Source organism: Equus asinus, chromosome 2 (genome assembly GCF_041296235.1).
Source record: "Equus asinus isolate D_3611 breed Donkey chromosome 2, EquAss-T2T_v2, whole genome shotgun sequence".
Lineage (NCBI taxonomy): Eukaryota > Metazoa > Chordata > Mammalia > Perissodactyla > Equidae > Equus > Equus asinus.
Window position 1 is genome coordinate 145,385,546 of NC_091791.1, and position 25,630 is coordinate 145,411,175.

A 25,630-nucleotide genomic window follows, 5' to 3' on the forward strand; every position below is an offset into this window, starting at 1 on the left:
TCCTCTGCCCCCCGCCCTCCCTCTGCTAATCAGACCTTCCCCCAGCAAACAGGACTGGATTTTACTGAAACTGCTCCAATCATATTGATGCAAAGACGTTTTTAGTGTTGTTATTTCAAGAAAGTCCTCTGTTTTGTAGGCTGTTGGAAATGCCAAGACCACTCGCAACGACAACAGTAGTCGGTTTGGGAAATACACAGAAATCAGTTTTGATGAGAAAAATCAAATTATAGGAGCCAACATGAGAACTTACCTGCTGGAGAAATCCAGAGTTGTCTTTCAAGTAAGGATAAAAATATCAGTTAAATTTCCTTTTCCCCAACTTTTTCAGTACTGTTTACATTTATATACTCATTAGATAGCCTATGTTGTTCTGTGACTTGAAGAATAGTTTCCTCTTTCATTCGCAGTTTGGATTATTTTCTTCTGTTTCTTAACAGCAAAAAATTGATGGGTAGCTGCAGCGTCAGCAGAGTTATATGACTCCACTGAGGGAAAGGGTTACAACTTTTAATTTGGGGCACTTAAAAGATCCTTAGAGTTTAACAATCAAGTTTATCTTTCCAGAACACAAAAATGTCGTGAAGCAGACAAAGCTGTTAGACTGGCTTTCCTATCAGGAAAGGAATGAGATTAGAGCTACTGAGGGGCATTTAAGAGAAAGGCTCTTTTGTCAGTAAAATGGAGAAGATTCTCACAGTTTTGGCCCAGGAGGAGAGTAACAGTAAGCCTCATATTGCAGGGAGTTTCTTAAAAATTCCACCTCGTATGAATTACATCATTCCCATTTTGCAGAATGTTTTCATTTCATGGCATTGTCTCTGGGGTGGTTGTTTGGAGGGCCATCTCGGCCATCAGTTCTCCTTCTGTGGGAGGAAGGGCCTGCCTGTGAGCCAGCGGAGGGGAACAGGTTGGGTCACAGCGTTCTTGACCACAGCAAAACACATGTACATGTCAGGGTCTGTGAGAGCAGAGCTGTCAGGCCAGATGAGCCATCTAATCGGCTGAAAACCAGACATTTTCACTTGTAAAGAGGTGGTGTCATTTCAGGACTTCTCTTTATTTTGCAGTCAGAAAATGAACGGAATTACCACATTTTCTATCAGCTTTGTGCATCTGCTCAGCAGTCGGAATTTAAACATCTTAAATTGGGTACGTGATGGATGGTGTATGAAAGTCTCTCTTTTATGTAGGGGTTTAAATTCTAAGTTAATTTCTTCTTATAATACCATCACTTTTTCAAAAAAATATTCTGTCCAAAGATATAAGATCCTTTGGTTTCGGGGTGGAATCGATGCCTCTAACTAAAGAGAGAGATCAGGGCTGAGGGGTGCGGTAGGATCAAGGAGGGGGCGCCCTTCAGCCTCAAAGCTCATGGGCGATTGTGATCATCCAGCTAGAATCGCCTGAGTAAGGCCTCCTGACAGCTGGGCCTTACTGCTTTAAGGTTACCCCAAACCTTTCTTTTTAGCTGAACTCCTTAGATGGTCATTTTTCTAACGTGTGACATAGTTCCCTGTCTTCTGAGACAGAGTACCTCTGTTGTAATTTGAACTTCCTTGGTGACGCCAGGTCATCATTATTTGTAGTCATAGTTAATTATACCTCAGGGAGGGCTAGGACATAGAGCTATTTGTCTTGTAGTGCAAATGACCTGACTCCTGTGCCCTCAGCTCTCCTGTCCTGGCCGTTTGTGCTTGTTGGTAGATAGGATTGTTTGAGTAACTTCTAGTGTGTTGGAGCTGAATGCCCATTCCCTAATCTTGGAGAAGTTGCTTGCACTGTGGAATCTAAGTTTCTTCAGCTTTCACATGAAGATGGTATCCATTGCATTGTCTGACAAACAGAACATGAATGGTGATTGTGGAAGAGATCTGAAGGGTCACCTGCTATTCCAATATCAGATGTACAGTTAGTCATTACCTTGATTGTGGTAATGGTTTTATAAGGGTGTACTTTCACAACTCGTCAAACTGTACATCTTAAATGTGTATGGTTTATTGTATATTCAGTAAACCTCGGTAAAAATATCTGATGGAGGGGCTGGCCCCGTGGCCGAGTGGTTAAGTTCGCGCGCTCCGCTGCAGGCGGCCCAGTGTTTCGTTGGTTCGAATGCTGGGCGCGGACATGGCACTGCTCATCGAACCACGCTGAGGCAGCGTCCCACATGCCACAACTAGAAGGACCCACAACGAAGAATAGACAACTATGCACTGGGGGGCTTTGGGGAGAAAAAGGAAAAAAAATAAAATCTTAAAAAAAAAAAATATCTGATGGAAATGTGGCACAGAAAGCTGTATGAAATTGTTAGGTGTGGGAATAAAATCTGTAAGCTTTGGAGTCGGACAGGCCTCTGTGGAAATTCTTGTCCTGAAATTGGCTGTGGGACCTTGAGCAAGCCACTTCAGTTCTCTGAGCCTCTGCTTCTGTGTCTCTAATGTAGAATTCTGAGGAATAAATGGAATAACGTGTAGAGTGCTTAATGTAGTACCTCAAGTGTGAGCTTCCCTTTGTGCTTCTGATAAACATACATGTCCAAATTTCTGTGTCACACACATGACAACTCACGTTTGATTTCAGGGAGTGCAGAAGAATTTAATTATACGAGAATGGGAGGCAGTACTGTCATCGAGGGTGTGAATGACAGAGCCGACATGGTGGAGACTCAGAAGACCTTCACGCTACTGGGTAAGTGAAAATATCCTGTCCGAGATGTGGCCGTTTTCTCTTAAAAAGAAAAAAAAAAAAAAAAGAAAGGCAGGGATACCTAACTTGCCTATGTTCTGGAGATTCCTAGTAAATGCTAACTTTACGATGAGCTAATCAGAACATATTTGGAGGCCAAGGGCTCACGACTGTGCCTTTCCCCAAAAGATCTAGAAATCAACTCCTTTGCCCTCAGGCTCACTGGGTTGCTGTGAGAGGCATGGGCTGTAAGCCCTGTGGCTGCCGGTACGCTTTTCTGGGCTGACTACAGAGAAGGCTGGTGAAGGCAAAGGCCTGAATCAGTCCGGAAGTGTAGTGTTGACCCTGTTTGGCCTTCGTGGGTATCCTGAAGATGACAGTGAAATAGCAGGCACTTATAGGGGCTTGCTGTGTGCCATGCACCATCCTGAGCACTTTATTACCCTTATTAACTCATTTGTACCTTACAGCCACCTTATGAGGTAGATGCTGGCATTTCCCCCATTTTACAATAGGGAAACTGAGGCACAGAGATGGTAAGTAATTTACCCAGGGTCACGTGGCTAGTGCAGGACAGAAGTAGAATTTACACTCAGGGTCTTAACACATCTCATTTTCATAAGGAAAACCCAAACTCTGATTGCTGGGATGGCGACACAGGTGAAGCAGAGACTTTTCCCAGTCTTTCTCCGCCTTCCCTCCCCCACGTGGAGCTCATGTTGGGGAAGACTGTCAGCCAAATGGCTTTTATAAAAACAGTCATTCTCTTTCCCTTTTGGTGTTAGTCTAGACATTTACGTGTAACTGCTAGTCAAGGCTTTGGATCATGTGGGATGATAGGCCGTTTTTACAGCTTACGGAAAACGTTCATCTCAGACCTAGTGGTTTTCATTGGTGTGTCCTGGTTGACTGTATTTGAATGTAAAAGGCAAAGAATTTGAGGTTAAATATGTCAGAGTAATAGGCAAAATGAGCACAAGTGGATAATCAGAATGAAAACAGTATGGTTTCCTAAGCAAAACTGCCATCAGATTCTGCCCCTTCAAAACCGCTTCAAGCAGAAGGGCAATTTAAACGTTTTACAATAGAGAGGTAAACACTTTCGGTACTGGTTAACATTTTCTTAAAATAAGTGCAGTCATAATCTCGGTGTTTGTATAACATAGTCCACCGAGAGGGAACGTGGCGTGTGGGGAGGGGCAGGAAGCCTCGCTCTGGCCGGGCTCCCAGGGATCTTGGTCCACGTGCCCTGTCCGTCCTTCCCTCCCCTCCCCTCCCCTTCTGCATGCTCCCTCCCACCTCTGCAAGGTCCTGCTCACAGCGAAATGATGTAGGGGCAATAGAGTAGATTCGGGGATGAAATAAACGTGAATTCAGAACCTGGTTGGCATGACTCTGAGGAGATTATCCTCTCTGAGACTCAGTTTCCTGATCTGTAGAATGGCCGTGTTCTTTACCCTGAGGGCTCTCGTGACAACTGGTAAGAAATGTCTGTGAACCAGGCCAAGCACGTAGCAGGTGCTTGCTAAATATTACTGCCTGCCTTCTGTCTCTCCCTCTAGTCCCCATTGTCCAAGCCCTAACCATCCTTTGAGCAAAACCATCTCCTGCTCCGTGAAACCTTCCCGAATTATCGGAGATCAGCAGTAGCAGTTTTCTCCACTGTGTCCCACAAATTAGATTATTTTCTCAAATGTCCACACCAGCAGGGCCTGGACTAGGGTGAGGTAAGAGAAGCGACTAGGGCACGCAATTGAAGGGGGTGCTCAGGCGATCTCTCTCAGGGTGGTGCAGGTGCAGGGCTGGCCCTGGGCACCTGGCTGGCCTCGCCCTGGCCCTGGCCCTGACCCACCACGCCTGGATGTTTTAGACAAAACTCCCCGAAGCTTCATGGGAGATAGGGTACAGCAGTCTGCTGCCTTTTGTGGCTGTGAAGGGTGATGGCTGCCCGCTGTGCTGGGTGAGGTAGGTAGGGTGGGAGAGAGGTTGGAACAGTCCCACCTCTCTCCTCCTGGAGAGCTCTCTCAGTGGGTGACTGGGCGTGGCGGGCAGAATGCCAGGACTCCATGGCATCTACACCTGCTTACTTTCCCCCAAGCGTGTTATGTAAAGATGGTACTCTGAGGACCGCCCTCTCCTCAGATTGCCTATGCATTGGCCACTGGATCTCACAATTTAGTACGTACTCAGTTATCTGTTGCCATGTATTTGCTTCAGTTTTTTCCTTGTGTCATATGATCAGTCTGTGGCTTTGCACAGGTCAGTTATTATCTCTGGGCATCAGTTTCCCCATCTGTATACTGGGGTAATAAGGAAAATATTTAGTTCCAGTTATATATTGCTGTTCCCCAAATTTTAGTGGCTTAAAATGACAATTATTATCTCCTCTGATTCTGGGTTGGCTGGCTTAGCCGGGCGCTTCTCACTTGGGGACTTTCCTGTGATGGTGGCAGGGGCTGGATCCTCTGAAGCTTCTTCTCTCTCTCACGTGTGCTGGGAAAGCTAGGGCTGCTGGGGCTGGGCGGGCATCTCTCTCCACATGGACTACCTCACAGTGTGCTGATGTCAGGGTGGATGCGCTGTGCATGTTGTGGCTAACTTCGCCTGGAGCCAGTTCCAACAGGCGGAGGTGGACTCTGCGGGGCTTTTTGTGAACCAGCCTCAGAAGTAACCTGGCATCACTCCCTCTGTGTGCTGATGGCCAAAAGCAAGTCAGAGGGCCAGTTCAGACTCATGACTCATGGGGAGGAACTATGCAGGGCCGTCTTTGGAGAGGAGCCACCACAGTAGCTGTAAAGGATGTTGTGAGGATTAAGAGAGAATGTCTAAAATGCGTTATAAACTGTGGCATGCTGTATCAGTGTGAGAGATCAGCACACATTTAATGAAAGCATGACCTCACTGCCTGAATCACTAAAAACTGTCCTAGACCAGGGGTCAGCAGATTGCAGCCTGTTTTTGTAAATAAAGTTTTATTGGGCCACAGACACACTTATTTGTTTAAGTATGGTCTATGGCTGTTTTCCTGCTATGGTGGCTGAGTCAAGTAATTGTGACATGGGCCATACAGCCTGCAAAGCCTAATCAGAGAACATTTGCTGACCCTTGTCCTAGATGACGGAGTGAGCATAGTTGGTTAATTCCTTACAGTTTTCTTGCAGTATGTGAGAAGACTTGTGGGTGGAGTTCATGAAGTCATCTTAGCTTCACTTCAGTGTGCCTGAACATGGAAGTCCCCTGATGCCCGTGTGCCGGGCAAAGGGGAAGTTTGAGCAGACGCCAGAGGTCCTCACTGTGGTGGAGTGGATTTATGCATGGAACCAGATGACCTCACTGTAACTTTGAGATTGACATCACCCTCCACTCCCCTCCCCCGACAACCTGTGATCTCACGTTGTATGTTGGTTTCATGGTCTCTAAAACAGTATGTCCAAATAGTAGCCACCGGCCGTCAGCCACATGTGACTGTTTACATTTCACTTTAATTACAATTAAACAAAATTAAAAATTCAGCTTCTGAGTCACACTCGGCATGTTTCAAGTGCTCATAGCCACATGTGCCTAAATAGCTACTGCGTTGACATAGAGCATCTCCGTCGCCCCAGAAAGTTCTGTCCAACAGTGCATCTCCTAACAGTGTGAATGCCTTGTTTGTACGGCTCGCCCTGTTGCCCATGTCCTCTTCTTTGTGTCTCTGTGTTGTCTCTCTTAGGTGGACATCTCCTCGAGGGCGGACTGCCTCACTTGGGTCACACATAGGCTTATAACACACTTGGGCAGATCACCCTTTTTTTAAAATATAATGGCTGGGTCACTGCCTGTTGGTGGATCTGTCCATTGCTGTGGTCTGTTATGAAGACAATATAGAGGAATAGGTAAGGTTAGCAGCGAGGTCATCTAGTTCAATGCACAAATCCTCTTCACAACACGCCCAGTAAATGGACCTCTGGGGCCTGCGCACACTTCCCTTTGCCTGGCCCGGGGTCGGCAGGGGGCATCCACATTTAGACCCACTGGGACGAGCCAGGATGGCTTCCCGAGCTCCACGGGTCTTTCACATATTGCTGTGGTCACTGGCATTACACTGCCTACATATGACATACCCAGTGTGACCTCGGGCAAGTTCCCTAACCCTTGTCTGCCTTAGTTTCCCCTCGAAAGTGGGAACCTGTCATTTATCATGGTGGCAGCCTGGGAGGTTATTTCTGTTAGAGGCATCTGCCCTTCAGATGGAGGCATTAGCTCCAAATGCCTGGACTCAGACTGAGCCAGAGTCTTCTATGTATTTTTAGTTTGAAATCTTGTGTGACTTTGGTTTTGTTTAATTTTTGACGTAGACAGGACTCTCTGAGTTTTGAAATTATTGAAGAACTTGCTCTAGCTGCTCCTGAGGTAGTCCAGGGGTCCTCAGGTGAGAAGCAGTAGGTGGCTACAGTGGCTCTTAGTTGGCATTTAGGGCTTGTTCCTTTTTTGCTTGGAGGGAGTGGGGAGTCAGGGGTCTCCATTCCAGTTGCCATTCTGGTGTGGACCAGGGAGTGTGGATATCAGCTTGAAGGAGCCCGCCCCACCTGCCCGAGTGTAACCCAAGCTCCTCGACTCACTGCAGGGCCATTCCCACCACTTGGTCCTTACCCCCCACCCCCGGGCTCCCACCCTGGGATCCTGACCTAGCAAAGCCCTGCTCACAACTGGCAGGTTCTCCATTGTGATTTATGGGGACTTGCACACAAAGCCCTTCCTAGTAGCTGGGTTGTTATGTTTTGGGTTCTAGACAATATGCTGATCCCCTCATGACGACCAAATATGTTATATATTCATAATTTATATTCTGCATACATCAGTCGGGGTCCCAACAGGAAACATGAGGCACACTCAAATTAGGATAAAAGGAGGAGGGTTTGTTTGTGAAGGGAACAACAGCAAGGTTGTCGATGGGTCTAGGGGGCTATGAGGGGCAGTAGGGAGCCGAGGACAGTGGCAGAGCTGTTCACTGCTCTTTCCTTCCTGGCATAGGCGTGTTACTGGAGCCTGAGAGGAGGGTTGGGGAAGACATACCCAGAACCTCTCTCCTCCTGCTCTCTGACCTCCTCCAGCTTCCCCATTGGTCAGACCCAATCAGGGGCCAGGGGGCATAAGAGCCCATTGCCTTGATCCAGACAGGTCAGCCTCCTGCGGCAGAGAGCAAGGGTGCAGAGCTGGAGGGGCAAATGGGATCCATCCGACACCTCACCATAAAAAGAATTCAGGGAGCTTATGAGCAAAAAAAGAAAAAAAAAATTGGAAATAAAGAAAGTACATAGAATAAATGAGAGATGATTCTCTCAGGAACCGGACATGAAATGGTTAGTTGGGTGTTAATTTTTGTGTTGAACTTCCTAGCAGCCATGGCAAAAGTGGAAACCTAGTGGGTTGTAGAGTTCACATTGCGTGTCTGCAGAAACCAAACCAGGAAGATGGTGAGTCACACTCTCCCTGGGGTCCACTTCCTGTTCCCTGTCCCAGCTCTCAGCACTGGTGCAACTAGAGTATCTTGAAAGAGTTCAGGTGCTTATCTTATTAGTGATTAAGAGAAGAAATGCAATATCCCTAATTTTGGAAAATTTTTGTTTTCAGGTTTCAAGGAGGATTTTCAGATGGATGTTTTTAAGATCCTGGCAGCCATCCTCCATCTGGGTAATGTGCAGATCACAGCAGTGGGCAACGAGAGATCCTTCGTTGATGTAAGATCCTTGTTTGTTTCACCCTGCCTGTGTTGGCAGGTTTGTAAGCAGATCATGGTTACCCTGCTTTTGCATTTTGGCACCAGGCACTCTGGGCCTGCTGCAGAGACCAGTTTCATGGGAACAAGGAAGCAGGGGTTTCCATGGGTTGACTTCAAAGAGGAAAGCCTCTTCCCCTTGCAATAGCAGAGGAGGGAGAGTGCAATCTATGTGTGTTTTCCTTTTCAGAACAGATTGGCCATCTGTTGCCAATCTTCCTATTTTTGTTTGAGGAAGATTCTCCCTGAGCTAACCTCTGTGCCAGTCTTCCTCTATTTTCTATGTGGGACACCACCACAGCATGGCTTGATGAGCTGTGTGTAGTTCTGCACCCAGGATCTGAACCCCCAAACCCTGGGCAGCCAAAGCGGAGCATTCGAACTTAACCAGTATGCCATTGGGCCGGCCCCCTGTGTGTTTTTCTTTTATTCAACAAATATTTATTGAGCACTTACTCTGTGCCAGGTGCTGTTGTAGGTTCTGGGGAAACAACAGTGAAGAAAACACCACAAACAGCCCTTCGTCTTATGATCTTATGAGCTTATGATCTGGGGAGGGCGGTGGAGGGGAGGAGACGCAATAGACAAATATAGGTTCTGGCAGCTTGTGATGCCAGTTGAAAATTAAGCAGCATAGGGGTGGAGAGGGGCTGTGCCATTTGTATAAAGGAGTCAGAGAAAGCCTTTCTGTTAAAGTGGCAGTGGGCAGAGGCCTGAAGGAGATGAGGAAGTGATTCATGCCTGTATGTGGGTGAAGAACATTCAAAGTGGAAAGAACAGCAGGTGCAAAGACCCTCGGGCAGGAGTTGTTTTTTGAGAAATAGCAAAAGAGTCAGTGCATCCAGAGAGAAGTGAGTGAAAGTAAGGGTGATAGATGAGGCCAAAAATGTGTGTGTGTTGGGAAGGGTGCAGATCCTGTGGGGCCTTAAGGGCGCTGGACCATTTTAAGCAGAAAGGACACCTTCTCCCTCCTGACACCTGCTTGAATCAAACACCAATGGTGCTGGCTTCCTCCCTGGAACTATAGTCCCATGGAAGTTTTGTGATAGATTTCTTTATTTAATGGACACAAGATAAGTTTATGTGTGACTCTCTTCTGTGACAAATGTTATGAGTAGTGATTCTTGGTAGGGGGCATGTGTTTGGTTATTCTCATCAATGTTCATGTAAAGAAGAAAATAACTCCTAGTAAAACATGTTTCTATGAAATGCAAATTCTCCTTACCTTTAAAGCTCTGTGTTAACATGTCTATCTTGGTCAACTCTGGTTGCCATAACAGAAGGCTGAGTGGCTTAAATGACAGTTGTGGCAGCTGGAATTCTGAGGTCAAGGTGCCAGCGTGGTCAGGTTCTCGGTGAGGCTCCTCTTCCCGGCTTGTAGATGGCCTTCTTCTCACTGTGTCCTCACATGGTAGTGAGAGAGGGAGCTCTAGTCTCTTCTTATCAGGACACTAATCCCGTCATGGGGGCCCCATCCCTATGACCTCACGTAAGCCCAATCACCTCCCAAAGGCCCCACCTCCAAACACCATCACGTTGCGGGTTAGGACTGCAACATATGAATTTTGGGGGAAAACAAACATTAGTCCATAACAATGTCTATTTTCATGTCCCCCAAAACAACTGATGGGAACAGTTGATAATTTTGTAAACCTGGTGATTTCTCAGCTCTCTGGTAACTGTAATTTAGTGTGTGCGAGAACTGAGCAGAGAAGAAGAGCGGACATGTGCTTTTTGGCTCAGTGCTTCAGTCCTGTTGCCCTATGACCGGGAAGTAGTTCTCCTTCCTTTCCTCAAGCTCTCACACTAAGCGCCCCTCCCATCCCCGCCACTGTCCAGCCCTCACAGAGTCAGTCAGTTCACACAGGACTGAGACGTGTGGAGAGAGGCGATGGTAGACCTGGGGTAGGAGTACAGTGTGCATGTAGTGGCGGTCCTCTCTGTGTCCTTGCTCACTTACCTCGGAGAAATGGGCTTCTGCACCTTGTCTTCTCAGACTCCCGTAGGCTAAAGATGTGATTTCCACCCAACAAATGTCCTTGCCTTCAGCTCTGTCTCCTGAAATTTGTTATGAGGGTAGTACTCTGGAGGAGGAACCAAAATTGATGGCCTGAAAATCCTTTGTCTGTCAATCTCTGTAGACTCATTCTGTGAAGATGTCGAATCCTTGTAGGAAATTACCAGTCTTCCAATTATGGTCCTAACTTTGAAACATAGGTCCCATTGATTTGCATCAGGAACTTGAAGGATTGGGCAAATTCAATCTGGATGAAACCACCTTACCTTTTAAAAATTGCTACCCTTTGCCCATCTCCCTGGAGGAGCACCTGTAGCTGAATGTTTTTGACTCAGAAAGTTTAGTTCCTTCTTAGAAGGAAGAAAACCAATGGCTCCGTGCCAAGTGAGGAGGTCAGGCACACCGAAGACAAACCTCGTGTTACTGTGTGTTGGTCAGAAGGGTGGGAGTGGACAGCAAGGAGACGGGAGGGTGCTTTAGATTGTTGCTCTGCTATAATCTGGTGCTTTTTAAGTACAATTCTGTGGTTTTCTCCATTGGCCGAGATGGTGTCTCCAGATAGCCTGTCCAGAGAGTTCCCCTGCCCGAGAGAATGATAGTGCTCCATCACATGGGGTCACATCTCCTTGCCAAGTGACAAGGACCCCTTGTCCATGCTGGCTGAAGACAGACAGGAGCAGACCTCTCCTCTCTGCTGGCCAGTGGGGCAGCTCTCGTGCCCGGGCTTGGAGAGAAGCCAAGTTCACTTCATGCGTCCAGGAAATGTCTTCCAACCGCAGCCCTCCTGTTGGCTGGAAGCTAGCTCAGTCCAGGGAGCCCCGCCAGGTGCTCTCTGACAATGACACCTAGGTATCTCAGGACCACACCACCCAGGTAAACCCCGAACACACAGGGAGGGAAGGGAGAGCACACGCTCAGACAGGTGGCCTGGGCATGATGCAGAGGGAGGAGAGAGGCCGTGAGGCTGTGTCCACATGCACAGGAGGCGGGGAGGACTGCTTCCGCGGCCTTAATCACTACTGACAGACGTTCTTTGGCCAAAATGAAAATCCAGTCCAGGACCCCCTGGCCTCACCGCAGCAGGGCTCTGCCAAGGGCCAGGTGCAGACTCAGAGCTGCTGCGGCCCTCCCCCCACCCCGGCTTTTCTCCAGGCCTGGCTCTGTCCCATGAGGCCTGGTCATTCTCATGCCGGCTCTCCCGCACAGGCCCAAGTGTGGAGGCCGTGGGGCCCTGGCCGGGTGGGCTGGTGCTGGTGTAGATGGCCGGGTGGCCCTGATGGAACTTCTGCTTGTTTTTGAAGGAGGACGACAGTCACCTGAAGGTGTTCTGCGAGCTTCTGGGCCTGGAGAGCAGCAAAGTCGCTCAGTGGCTGTGCAATCGCAAAATCGTCACCACCTCTGAGACAGTGGTGAAACCCATGACCAGGCCGCAGGCTGTCAATGCCAGGGACGCGCTGGCCAAAAAGATCTATGCGCACCTGTTCGACTTCATTGTGGAGAGAATTAACCAAGCGTTGCAGTTTTCAGGCAAGCAGCACACTTTTATTGGTGTTTTGGACATTTATGGGTAAGATTCTCTTCAGTGAGCCTGTCTTTCCTCATTTAAATGTCAAATGCCTGTTATTTTTAGATTTTTTTGTGGTTTCTCTTGTGTTCCGCATGATGAGAGAGACGATGTTCTCTGTTTTTGCGTGTGTGGATGTTAAGTACAGTGTTCTGGGTTGCACTGTCTTTTACTTAGAGTGTATTAAATAAATGCTCAATTAATGATGGCCAAGGTCAAGAGCTCACCGTGTGCCAGCTACCGTGCTGAGTGGTTTCCTTGCGCTTTCTCACTTCTCGAACAGCCTGTGATTATCCCCATTTTAGAGATGAAACAACCAAGGCTTGGAAAGACTCAGTGACTTGTTCACGGTTGCTCTGCTCGTGGGAGAACCCAGCGCTGTGTGAGGCTCTTGCCCACTGCTGTTCCCTACAGAGGCAGTGAGGTGTGGGGCCCTGACCTGCCTCTCCCATTTCAGAGCGGGGAAGTGATGGTCCCAGAGGTCCGGCCCCTTGCCCACACTCGCAGGGCCAGAGGACTCAGACCCAGGCCTTTCACCAACCAGCTTTCCTCCTCACACCTAGATCCTCTTCCATCTGGGACAGTAAGGGTTGTACTTGCCGCCGCCCTTCTCCAAGAATTCTAATACGTCGGGGGACTTGCAGGTTCCCACAGTGGAGCTTGGTTCTTCCTCCTTCTCTTTGCCCAGTCCTGCTTGTCTAAATTCCAGGTCAGACTCATGCTACAGATGCTTACCGCCTAGCCAGAGTGAGCGAGCGACCAGGCCGGCGTGGAGGCGCTCTGGGGGTTGTTAGCACTCAGACTTCTGAATGTTAGCAGTTGGTCTCAAAGGCCCAGCCCTGCCCCCATCCCAGGACTCGCCCTGGCTTCTCCTTGGGAGAGGGGGCGGAACGTCCCAATGGATTGGGGAGCCTTCCACCACACCCTGTGAAAGCAGCTCAGCCTCCCCTCCCCATACAGAGGGGAGAGCCGGGCTCTGGGCCTCGGGGGCATGCTGCCGCCTGCTGGGGGCCGGAGGGGCCACCGGGCTGCTGGTGAACTCTTACCCAGCTGCAGACTCGGCCTTTCCCATAGCTGTTTACCGTGAGACAGTGCCTCCAGGGAGTGACTGTTTAATTTAGATTCTGTTAATGCATATAACTCCCAATTAATAGTATATGTCAACAGTTACAAAACACTGATACATTGCTGGGATCAACTAGTAAATGATTTACCTTACCTTGTTCTAAAAAAGAGGGTTCAACCAGCCAGTAATAATTTAAGTTGACTTTTAATAAAGGAATAATCCTGCTTAACAATAGGCTCTTTCATTGTGGTAGGAATACATGATTGTTATATTATTCTTTTGTATATATTCTGTTATTTTCTATGTTTTTAAAGTGTCTTAAAAATAACTAGCCCTTTATTTTACGAATGTGTTATTCCGTTCATCCAGCAGATATCGATGTGCCTGGCGCTCTGTTGGATGCGATTATTGAACAGACTAGGCACATGGCCCCTGGCCTTTGGGACTTAAATTTCCGTGGAGGAGGCAGGCAGATAATTAGAGGCTGGGATGCTTCCTGTGAAGGGAATAAGCAGATGAGGTTTCAGCTGGGAGCTGCGTGAAGGCGTGTGCTTCCTCAGCCAGCCCAGGTGTTGATGTTCCCTGCACGCAGAGTTGGAAAGGCCAGGGGCTGGGAGTCAGACCCCTGGGAGTGAGCACTGCAGCACATCAGCTGTGTGGTCCTGAGCAAGTCACAGAACCTCTCTGAACCTCAGTTTCTACATCTGTAGGATGGGGCCTCTCTCGCAGTATTATCGTGAAGACCAAATGGAAGTCATTGTGAAGGTGTCTTAAGAACCATAACCATTGCTCAGATGTGAAGCATTGTCATAGCTAAGGTGCTTCTGGCATTTAAGTCATAGATTTAGGTCTTTCCATGTTTTTTTGTTTTTTGTTTTTCCCTGAGAAAGATTCACCCTGAGCTAACATCTGTTGCCAGTGTTCCTGTATTTTGTTTATGGGTCGCTGCCACACCACGGCCACCAACAAGTGGTGTAGGTCCACACCCAGGATCTGAACTTAGGCCGCTGAAGCAGAGCATGCCAAACTTCACCATGAAGCCATGGGGCTGGCCCCTCCATGAGTTTTGAACTTTAGCTCTGTGTGGTCTTTTTGAGGGGGGTGTGACAGGGCAGGAAAATAATCATTGATGGTGGATGTTCTGCCCCTGCTGTAGAAAGCCATGTCTTTGGCTGTGGGCTGTGGAGCACAGTGAGGCCCTTTTGACTCTCCCCCAGGCCCAGCCCTGGCCCATCTGCAATGTCCAGACTGGCCCTGAGCCTCTGGACCCCCCAGAGTGCTCGTGCAATGGGGCTGCAGAGCTGTGTGGGTTCTGCTCCACGTCACCCTCGAGCTGTCTTAGAGAGTGGTCCAGGCACTTAACCTGCCCAGGAACTCTAAATTAAGCCAAACTGGCTCAGTCAACTGAGACTCCCAGGGGACCCCTGGCTGAGCTGGCAGGAACCCCTTGGGATTAGAGTGATTAAGAACCAAGGCTTTGGAGGCACCAAGAGCAGGCGTCAAGTTGCACACCTGGCACTGCTTGCTGGTGTTGGTCTTTGCGATAGTCACCATCTCCTCTGCCCCTCGTGTGTAACTGTGGGGTCATGGTAGCCTTCCACCTGGGGCGTGTTAGGGTTAAGTGAGGTGACACCTGAAGCACTCAGCTTCCTCCTGGCAGGTGCGCTCGTCTGGCCAGGTGCTGACTGGGGGGCCCGAGTGTTGTTCAGCCCACACCATGTTTTCCACAGTGAGATTATTTGCATCAGAGTCCAGATTTCTGGCTTCTCCTGAGAATGAGGCGATCTAACACCCTGACCTGCGTTAATCCCTGGCCACAGCTGCACACAGCTGGGTGTTGTGCTCTCTCCAGGCTGCTTCCCATTTCTGTCACCTGCCCGCCTCCTCTCGGCTCTTGAGTTGGCAACTCCAGAGAGAGCCACTGAAAGTGTGAAAATGGAGGCAGAGCCATGTCTGTCTTGGACCTCATGGGGTCTGCTGGATATGGGTATTAAATGACCTTGCCCTTTTCCTCCAGGAACTATGAAACCCTCCTTGGCAAGGCAATGGTGTGCTGCCTTGCCCTCAACAGGCAAAGAGGGCGTTGCTTTTTCACCGAAAGCATAGGCGTTACAGTCAGTCTGCGTCTGACACCAGCTGTGTGACCTTAGGCAAGTTTCCTACCCTCTCAGAGTCTAATTTCCTCATCCTTAAAGTGAGGGTAATAATGCTGCTGTCATTGTCATGTGAATTAAACAATGCCCCATATCGTGACATGCTTGTTTGAATGCCTGTCTCAGGGTAGGTGTTGTATACATTTCCAGTTTCCTTCCAGGGCCAACCTAGAAAAAGGTGATTTATAAACTGACTGCCAGGATAGCAAAACCAGAAGTTTTAAGATATATTTAAAACTTGCAGAAAATCGACTTTTAAGCTATGAAGTTTGTCAAAAAATACTTACCTATAAATGAATGTCTGTGTCCTTCAAGCTATGTTTTAATTTGTTTAAACTGTATTTCAGTTTTGAAACCTTTGATGTGAACAGCTTTGAACAATTTTGCATCAATTACGCTAATGAAAAACTGCAGCAACAGTTTAACCTGGTAGGTGACTTTTCTGCCTTCTGGAAACTTGTTCTCAGCCGTGTGTGTGTGTGTGTGTGTGTGCGTGTGCGTGCGTGTCCGTGTCCGTGTATATGTGTGTGTTCGTGTACAGGGGAACCGATACGGTCAGGCTTCTTCCCTCTACAAACCTCCCCATTATGAGTCCCATGCTGGGTCACTGCACCCTCTTGTGGCCATTTCTTGAAATCGCACCTTCCCGTTCTGTTTCATCTTTGTGGGCCAGTTGCCGACTTTTCCGCTTCAGTTCATCACCTGCTGTTCCTGAAAACACACCCTCCGTGCAGCCAGACCCAGCGATTCAGTTTCCTGAAGCTGCCAGTCCTTGTGAGCCTCTGTGTTCTTACGCCTGCTGCTCTGCTCCTGTCCTTCCCCACCCTTTCATCTTCACCTGGCACCTCCTGCTTGTCCTCTGAAATTCAGCTGCTCCCACACCACCTCTGAGGAAGACAGTATGCCATCATGCAGAGCCCGGGCTTTTGCCAAAACTGACCTGGGTTTGAATCTCAGCTCTACCACCCCCTTCACTGGACCTTCGGCTCAGAGTCTCGATTTCTTTATTTTAAGAACAGGTCCACAGTATCCGCCTAATATTGTAGTGAGGAGAACACCTAACGTTGAGTCACACTCAGTAAAGGTTTCTTTTCTTTCCTTTTCCTTGCCCCAGAACTAATCTACACATAAGCATTAAATTTCATCCCATTGCAGATTTCTCTTTTGTTAGCATTCTCAAGGACTCTCTGGAAGTTTAGCATTTCATAACTGCAACCAAGGTTTGTTTCAAGTGGATATGCAGCATGACTTGCCTGAAGTCAAACCATGCCTGTCGATCCTGTCCCCTCCCAGGACTCCAGTGCCAGCTTGCTCGCCAGCACAAATGTTCACTTCAACCTCAAAATAAAGCACAGGTGGACGCCTCCTAGAAAATAGCATATCAGGGGCGGCCCCATGCCTAGTGGTTAAGTTCAGTGCTCTCCACTTTGGCAGCCTGGGTTTGGATCAAAGGCGCAGACCTACACCGCTTGTCAGTGGCCATGCTGTGACAGCAACCCACAAACGAAATAGAGGGAGATTGGCACAGATGTTAGCTCAAGGCCAGTCTTCTTCAGCAGAAAATAGAAAAGCATGGGGCTGGCCTGGTGGTGCAGCAGTTAAGTTCGCACATTGTGCTACTCGGCGACCTGGTGTTCACTGGTTCAGATCCTGGGTGCGGACGTGGCACTGCTTGGCACACCATGCTGTGGTAGGCGTCCCACAGATAAAGTAGAGGAAGATGGGCATGGTTGTTAGCTCAGGGCCAGGCTTCCTCAGCAAAAAGAAGAGGACTGGCAGTAGTTAGCTCAGGGCTAATCTTCCTCAAAAAAAAAAAAAAAATAGAAAAGCATATCAGAAACTGCAATTCCATTTTTTCTTTTCTCCTAATCTTCCTCCTGTTTCACTTCCTCCTCTTCCTTTTTCCTCTTCTTTTATTGTGTATCTATTAATGTGCAGATCCTCCTGGAAGGGGGAATACCTTAAAATGTCAGCACAAAAGCCATAGTGAGGCCTCTCTCCTGCCTCCTGTCCCGTAAATCGGGCTGCTACTGGCTCTCTGTTCCTGGGTGGCCTCAGGGAGCTCAGTGGTGACAGAGCAAACCTGCCATCTTCCCCTCTTGGCTTCCTCATCCTCTATGCTCCTTTCTGTGGTTAAGCCCCCACCATTGACCCAGTGTCCTGAGCCTGGGTTCATCCTAACCTCTTCGCCCTTGCTCATCTTCTTCCCCCAGGGGCCTCTGTTTCACCCCCCACGGCGTCCAGACACCACAGAACACTGGGCCGGGTCTTGCCTGGGCTCTCTGCCTCCAGTCCTGCCCTCTTCAAGGCCATCCCCCACCCAAAGCTGGTTATCTTTCCAGAACGCAGGTCCCACATGACTTCTGTGGGTCCTCACTGCCCCTAGGAAAAGGCCGCAGGGCTGGAATTCTCGGGGTGGCGGGGGAGGGCAGGGGACATGAGGGTCTTGCATGATCCCCCCTCTGCCGTCCTTTGCAGTCCTCGCCTCCGTCACCACTGTGCTCACTCTCTGACTTGTATGAGCACCGCCCTTCGGTTCACAACCACCTATTACGCTGAGGCTACCCCTTGGTATTCCTCTGTGGGAGCCTTTCTCCTCACTGCCCCTCCCACTCCTGACACCTGCAGCCAGGATGACCCTGAGCTAGCCCTGTGGGAAAGCCTCCCTGGTACCCTTATGGCCTGAACAAGTACAGACGGTCCCCGGCTTACAGTGGCTCGACTTAGGATTTTTTGACTTTCTTATGGTGTGAGAGTGAAGGGTATTCGGTAGAAACTGTACATTGAATTTTGCATTCTGATCGTTTCCTGGCCTAGCGGTATGCAGTATGGTCCCGTCTTGTGACGCTGGACAGTGGCGGTGAGCCACAGCTCCCAGCCAGCCACGCGATCCTGAGGGTCAACAACGATACACTTAGAGCCATTCTGTTTTTCACTTTGAGTATAGTATTCAATCAATTACATGAGATATTCAGCCCTTTATAATAGAATAGGCCTTGTGTTAGATGATTTTGCCCAGCTGTTGGCCAGTGTAAGTGTTCTGAGCATGTTTTTTTTCTTAAAGATTGGCACCTGAGCTAACAACTGTTGCCAATCTTCTTTTTTTTTTTTTCTGTTTTTCCCGCCAAATCCCTCTGGTACATAGTTGTCTGTTTTAGTTGTGGGTCCTTCTAGTTGTGGCATGTGGGACGCCTCCTCAGCATGGCCTGACCAGCGGTGCCATGTCCGCACCCAGGATCCAAACCAGCGAAACCCTGGGCCACCAAAGCAGAGTGTGCGAACTTAACCACTCGGTCACGGGGCCAGCCCCCTGAGCACATTTAAGGTTGGCTAGGCTAAGCTGTGATGTTCAGTAGGCTAGGTGTATTAAATGCATTTTTTACTTGATATTTTTAGCTTACGATGGGTTTATTGGGACGTAACCTCATCATAAGTCAAAGATCTATAGTGAACAAAGCTGTCTGAGTTGTTGGCTTCTCATGCTGGCCCCCAGCCAGCATTCTCGGGCAGGCCAGCTCCCACCCAGCCACCGAGGCCTGATCTGTCTTGGATAGCAGCAGTGCCCGTGAGCAGGGAGGGACCCGGGGCCACCTGAGTGCTGGAGGTAAGAGGCTGGCGCAGGCCTCACACCTGATGAACGGACCCACTCAGACCAGGTAGGAGGATGCCAGCTAGACCCCCAGTAGGAACTCAGCAGCATTGGTCGTGGGTGAGGGGGTTGCCTGTACCTGAGGGTCTTCCGTAAACATTGCAAATCAGTCATGTATCTAAGTTTTCCGAATGCTTATGTCCTGTTCTTCGGAAGCACTCTTTAATACTCTGTTCTACTTTTTGTATTACCTTCTGGATTCCCAGCATGTCTTTAAGCTTGAACAAGAAGAATATATAAAGGAAGATATCCCTTGGACTCTGATAGATTTTTATGACAACCAATCCGTAATTGACCTGATTGAAGCAAAAATGGGCATTTTGGAGTTACTGGATGAAGAATGCTTGGTAACTTTTAAAAATAATTGTTTCCTTCAACTTCTGAGTAGTAACAGATGAGCATATTGCAAAGTGGATCTTTTTTAACCTACATGTAAATTCTTGACATGTTACCAACTGGTTAGGTATCAATGCTGGGACAGCAGCCCACGGCAGGGACCCTGGAGGGCCGGGTGAACCTCCACCCTCAGCGTGTGTCACCTACCCTCGGGCAGCATGCACGACCTCTTAGGTCACATCCAGCAAGGAGGAGCCTTCTGAGGCTGGCCTGGGTGTGTGTACAGTGGACGTGGAAACAGCAAGGGACCACACACTTAATGACGAACGAGAACTGAGTGTTCTTTTACTTCCTGATTCTATGAGTCATCCACCCATGAGGAGGTCTAGCTGAAAAATTAACGTCACGCGATTTGAGAGAAGAGGTCTCTAGGAGTTTTCTTCCTCCTATTTCCCTCTGGGAGGAACAACTTTACAGTGAGTCAGCCTAGCAGTGTCCCTCATGGGGCCACAGGAACAAATAATCCCCAGGACAGTACTCATATTTTTGGTTTTAAAGGTTGTATTTGGATGTTTTAAACCCCATTTTGTTTCTTTTCCAGAGATTTATTTGTACCAAAAAAATAATTATAATGTTGAAGACTTACTGGCATTTTCTCCCTAGAATTCTGAATTCCATGCTTCTTCTCACAGATTATTTTTTCTGGTGCCTCCTGTGCCTTGGCCCCTTCAGTGATATAAGATTAAAGGGCAGGCGTCAGGGCCAAGCATTCTGGAACGATCTACTGGGGGCAGGGTGCAGAGGCCAAGGGAGCTTCTAGGAAATATTTGTCCCCCCTCTGCACAGACATTCCCCAGGTGACCAGTATCACAGAGACGATGCAGGCGTCATTTGGACAAGCGGGGCATCAGATTCACAGAGTTCAGGCTGAATATAAATGAGAGCTTCAGAATCACCAGGATCAAGGTTTTGCAATTAGCTGAGTTCAAGGAGGTGAGATCTTAGTTCAAGGAGGTAGTTATTAATTAGGCAGTAAAACAAAGAAAAACTATTTTCCTGAGGTGGGGTGAGAGGACTACATTCGGGTGCCAGTCTCCCCCATTCAACTGAGAATAAAGTCATGGTCACGTAGTGGAACCCATGCCTTTTCCTGAACCTTTGGACTTCTTTGGGAGGAAGGACTAAAATACTACCAATTTTGCGGAAATAAAATTCTTCATTCTTAAGTCGTTATACGACCATTTCCTTTTTGTTTATAACATTTTGTTCTGCTAAAAGGGCATTGATAGATCCATTTAAATATCACTCTAAAGGTTGTTGAGATCAAGGACAGGTTTATGCCTAGAGTTGCTTTGACAAAAAGGAGCCGTGGATCTAGAGCAGCTCCCCCTGAGGTGCCAGCTCATCGTGGTTTCTTAGAATTTGCACTTTTCCTCGTTTCTTAGTTGCTATTTGATTTGCTTTTCTCTTCCAGTTACCACATGGAACTGATGAAAACTGGCTTCAAAAGCTGTATAATAATTTCGTCAACAAGAACTCTTTGTTTGAAAAACCCAGAATGTCAAATACATCCTTTATCATCCAGCACTTTGCTGATAAGGTACTGTGGAAGTCTGGAGCGGGGCTGTCTGCCCCGGAGCCAGAGATGTTTCCTGGACAGATTCAAGTCACACTTGGCCTGTAGCTTTGATGAAGGATACCTGTCTGTGTGTGTGCATGTGTTAACAGTTCTTAATTTTTTTATCACAAAATATGTGTTTTTATTATACTGCTATAAAGATAAACCTGTAGCTAGTGGACTTCATTTCTGATTTTGAATTTATGTGAGTTCATTAACATCTAATCAGTTTATTTTCTCCATGAAGTTGATATAATCAAGACAGCAAAATTGTTTCCTGTATTGAAAGCGGTATCTTTTTTTGAGGTTTTCCTTTTATAAGTTATAATATATTTATTACATTGGTAACATAGGTTGACTTAAGATGATGGGGTTTCTAGGTAATCTTTATTTCCTTCTTTATCTCCTATTTTTTTATGAAACAAATGTTACTTTAATAAAAAGAAAAAATTGTTTTAGAAAATCACATTAACAAAAGCTTAGAAAGTAGAAGGAACAAAAGAAACATCACCATAACCACCTGTCATGAACATTTGTTCTCATGTTGGTTTCCTTCCCTAAGGAAACTCCTGCCCTCTATGCCGTTGCCTGGATGGGTATTACTCCAGCAGCCTGGCCATGGCCTGGGGATCATGGGAATGGCCTGCACTTGTCTGTCCTAGAGGCTAGTGTTGTGGGTCAGAGTCTGCTGGTCATGCCTGAGTAACGGAGGGGACAAGGAGCTGGAAAGCTGTAATAATATTTGCGGGCTGAAAGAATCCTGTAAAATACAATAGCCTTTCAGTGCTTAGAGTTTTTCAGGTAGTTCCTGAAAAGATGCATTAGAAATGAAGGATGCTATGTCCTTATATTTTCTGGTCATTGTTCTTTATAATGTCACTGTTCGGATCTCAAGGGGAAAAAGAAAAAAGAGGGGTCAGACTTGATACAAAGCATAAATGGGATTTACTTCAAGACCCTCTTTGTAATTCATAGTCTCTCTGCATTTAATTCCGTCACCTGGCACTGCCAAGAAGGCCCCCTTAAAAGAGCTGACAGTGCAGCATTTTGTATGGACTGTGTTGTGTCGGAAGACGCCGTACGCACTCTCAGGTCAGCTTAGGTTTTCACTTTAATTAGCCAAGGAAATAAAATCATTTCAAAGCAAGGCAGCTATGCTTAGATGCAGGAGGTCAGCACGTCTCCCCTCGGTGCCCAGAGCCCCCAGCAGAGGCACTCAGCCGCCTGTGACACTGTCCCTGTAGATGGTCTCCCTGGGTGGGGAAAGCTCTAGATTTGTTACACCTTCGCCCGTTTATACTAGTGGTTTGCACCGCCAGCCTGGAAGAATTTATACAACAATCATCCGTGTACTCCGTTCACAAGAGAGTGTTTACACACAGCCAGGGTTCCTGGTTCTTAACCCAAACTCTGCACCAATTAAGGACACTTTCTTACCCAGGGGGACAAAGCGGAGTCCCTGCCCAGGGGTCCCTGAATACCCTCTCTGCCTCCAGATCCCAGCACCCCTAAAAGCCTCACAGTTAACTTTTAAAATGTTATTTTTAATGCGTTTTTTTAATTTATGAAGAATATATATCACGTATTAAAATACACAACCCGGAGATTTGCATGTTCAACCAGCTGCATTGGATGTCTTGATGTTTGAGGGATTCGAGAGGCCTTATGAATCAGAGAGGGCGGCATGGAGAGTTCCTCCAAGCTAAATTCTCTAAGCTGAGCTAAGCAGTGCAGACCCCGCCCCACTCTCAACCTGACTGACCGTAAGGGCTTTCGTGCCCCTCCGTGGCTTTGCGGTCCGCTGATCAGTGTTTCTTTCCTTTCTACCACATTAATGCTGACTTAGGAGAACGTTTCTGTTTGAACCCAATGGACAGTTACTGAGCTTTTTCCTCCTCCTGGTGAGTTCAAAGGCAAAGTGAGCCCCAAGCCAGGTTTCGTTGTATTAACTGCACACATGGCAGGGAACACTGGTCACCGGTAGCCAGAGGGAACTTCCAGCGGGGTGCAGAGCGATCCGTGGCTAGTGGGAAATCCAGGCGTGGGCGAGCCGGGCTCTTTCCATCACCTGACCTAGCCCCGGCTGTCTGAGCTTTCCATAATGGGGTTGCTGTGATCAACAGAAATGAATCTCTTTTTGAAATATTGTCTTTATGTTATAGCCCCTTCATTAATCTTTCTTAAAAAAGAAAAGAAACTTGTGGCACCTAGATGCTGTCTGCTTTTGCCTCTTTGGAAATAATTCATTCCTTTCTATGCGTAGGTAGAGTATCAGTGTGAAGGTTTCCTGGAGAAGAACAGAGACACTGTCTATGACATGCTGGTTGAAATCCTGAGAGCAAGCAAGGTTTGTAAAGTCCTGAGGGGTAATTGATGTTCTTCATTAGGTGCTTGACATGGATCTAGATGTGTATGAGGAAAGAGTAAGAAGTGTGTGTGTGTGTATTAACCATCTTGCAGTGGCTAATTGTCGCTTCTACATACAAATAACAGGTATTTTAGAATTGGGGCTAAAATATGTTTCTTGCTTCTGAAAGCATACAGATCTCCACTCTATGCAAAATCAGAAATCGAAAGGGCAGATGACAGAGGAGGGACAGCTAATACAACCATTGAAAGAACCACAGGTCACATTTTATGCATTCAATCACAAATATTTATGCAGCACCTGTCGTGTACCAAGCAGTGTCGTAGATTCTGAGCATACAGCAGTGAACAAGGCAGGCAGAGTTCCTGCCTCCATGGAGATCACATTCCAGGGGGGCGACGTGCCTTAGAGGGGAAGGCACTGGTCATGCTAAGTGCAGGGGGTAAACAAAGCAAGACCAAGGGAGAGCGACAGGGAGGGAGTGCTGCTTGAGGTGGTGAGCTCCTCACACCCATGGTTCTGTGTGATGAAATGTCGCCAGAAGAACAACTTCTGGCTTTTTCTTTTCCTCTTTAAACATTTCTTTTTTTTTTTTTTGAGGAAGATTAGCCCTGAGCTAACATTGGCTGCCAATCCTTCTCTTTTTGCTGAGGAAGACTGGCCCTGAGCTAACGTCCATGCCCATCTTCCTCTGCTTTGTATGTGGGATGCCTACCGCAGCATGGCTTGTCAAGTGGTGCCATGTCTGCACCCGGGATCCGAACCAGCAAACCCTAGGCCACCAAAGCGGAACATGTGCACTTAACTGCTGCACCACCGGGCCAGCCCTAAAGATTTCCTTATTAAAATTTGAGAATAAGGATATTTCATACATGAGACTTCATTTTTTTGAAGATTTGGTTATCATGTTTAATTTCCTTCTTTTAAAAGATGAGAGATCCCCAGTCCTTTGTCAATGTTCAAGCGTTTTTTTTTGGTGAGGAAGATTGGCCCTGAGCTAACATCTATTGCCAATCTTCCGAAGATTGGCCCTGAGCTAAAATTATGACAGTCTTCCTCTATATTGTATGTGGGATGCCACCACAGCATGGCTTGATGAGCAGTGTGTGGGTCCGTGCATGGGATGCGAACCCGCGAACCCTGGGCTGCCGAAGTGGAAAGTGTGAACTTAACCACTGTGCCACCAGGCCAGCACCAATGTTCAAGTGTTTTGGCATTTCCCCAAATGAGCATGAGCCCTTCTGCTAATGATCATAAATAAATCACAGGGCATGACAACTTCCATTATTAAAACTGATTTATGATACAGAATTCAATGTGGAAATGGCCTGTATCTTGTGTACAAAATTAGTTGACTTAATACACCAATTGTTCACTCACCCCCAAGCGTCCCCTGGGCTCCAGTCTGACAGGTGCAGGCAGGACGTGTCTAAGCACAGATAGCTGTCTCACTAAGCATAAACGCTGTCAGAGGCCCGGGGATTTCAGATCCGCTCATTGCGTGGGGGTGCACAAGGATGCAGTGCACAGGGACTCTCTCGAAGGAGATTCTCAACGTCTGACTTAAAGAAATATGAGGGTCACTCTAAGAGAGAAAATAAGACGTTTAAAGAAATAATTCACGCAAGATAGAGAGTAATGAGCGTCTTAAAAGAGTTACAAATGAAAGATTAAGGTAGTTCATGGGAAGTTGGGTTAATTCCTGCTGGGGCACGAGGGCAAATATAGTGAAGGGAAGTAAGGATGGAAAATATTTTAACAGAACCTTGAATATCGGGAAGGGTTCGGATCTGTGGGGATGAGAGCGTGGGGTAGGAGGGAGGAGATTCCAGGTGCAGACACAACGTGAGCCGAGGCACAGAGGCAGGAAGAGTAAGTCTTACCGCTTTTCTGATACTTTGAGTGATACCACATGCAGACGTTCACATGGTCATCCTCTCTGCTCCTGTTCCTGGGAAAGAAGCCACGGGTCATCCTGAATGAGGACAGTCCCCTTGTGGAACTGAGATGTGGCCAAGATTGTTACTTTGCCCTCCCTAGTTTAGAGGGGGTTGTCGTGCCCATTTACTTGGCTTGTACCAGCTGACGGCTGCGGGTGAATACTTGACACTGAAACCCTCTCTGTTCCTTCCAGTTTCATCTCTGCGCCAACTTTTTCATAGAAAATCCAGTTCCTTCTTCCCCTTTCGGTTCAGCAATCACAGTGAAATCTGCAAGGCAAGTCATCAAACCAAACAGCAAGCACTTCCGGAGCACAGTGGGGAGCAAGGTACCGAGAAAGGGTCTGAGGGCAAGGGAGGGGCTGAGGGCCCGCCCCCCAGGGAGCCAGGCCCTAGGAGGACCATTCCAGGCCTGCACACAGGTACTGAGCTGCTTCCAATCTGACATAAATAAAATGCAGAGAAAAGCCCTGGTT

The 25,630-nt window shown here is 47.7% G+C and overlaps 1 protein-coding gene across 1 annotated transcript in view; it reads left to right on the plus strand.

Moving 5' to 3' along the window:
• MYO5C (myosin VC) overlaps positions 1-25,630 on the plus strand; it is a 92,526-nt gene that overhangs the window by 19,248 nt on the left and 47,648 nt on the right. The window contains exons 6-15 of the mRNA XM_014850527.3: positions 140-283; positions 1,071-1,152; positions 2,581-2,688; positions 8,299-8,405; positions 11,762-12,027; positions 15,591-15,672; positions 19,099-19,239; positions 20,703-20,828; positions 23,110-23,193; positions 25,349-25,483. Of these exons, the coding sequence (XP_014706013.3) occupies positions 140-283; positions 1,071-1,152; positions 2,581-2,688; positions 8,299-8,405; positions 11,762-12,027; positions 15,591-15,672; positions 19,099-19,239; positions 20,703-20,828; positions 23,110-23,193; positions 25,349-25,483 (1,275 nt within the window). The remainder of the gene's footprint in view (positions 1-139; positions 284-1,070; positions 1,153-2,580; positions 2,689-8,298; positions 8,406-11,761; positions 12,028-15,590; positions 15,673-19,098; positions 19,240-20,702; positions 20,829-23,109; positions 23,194-25,348; positions 25,484-25,630) is intronic.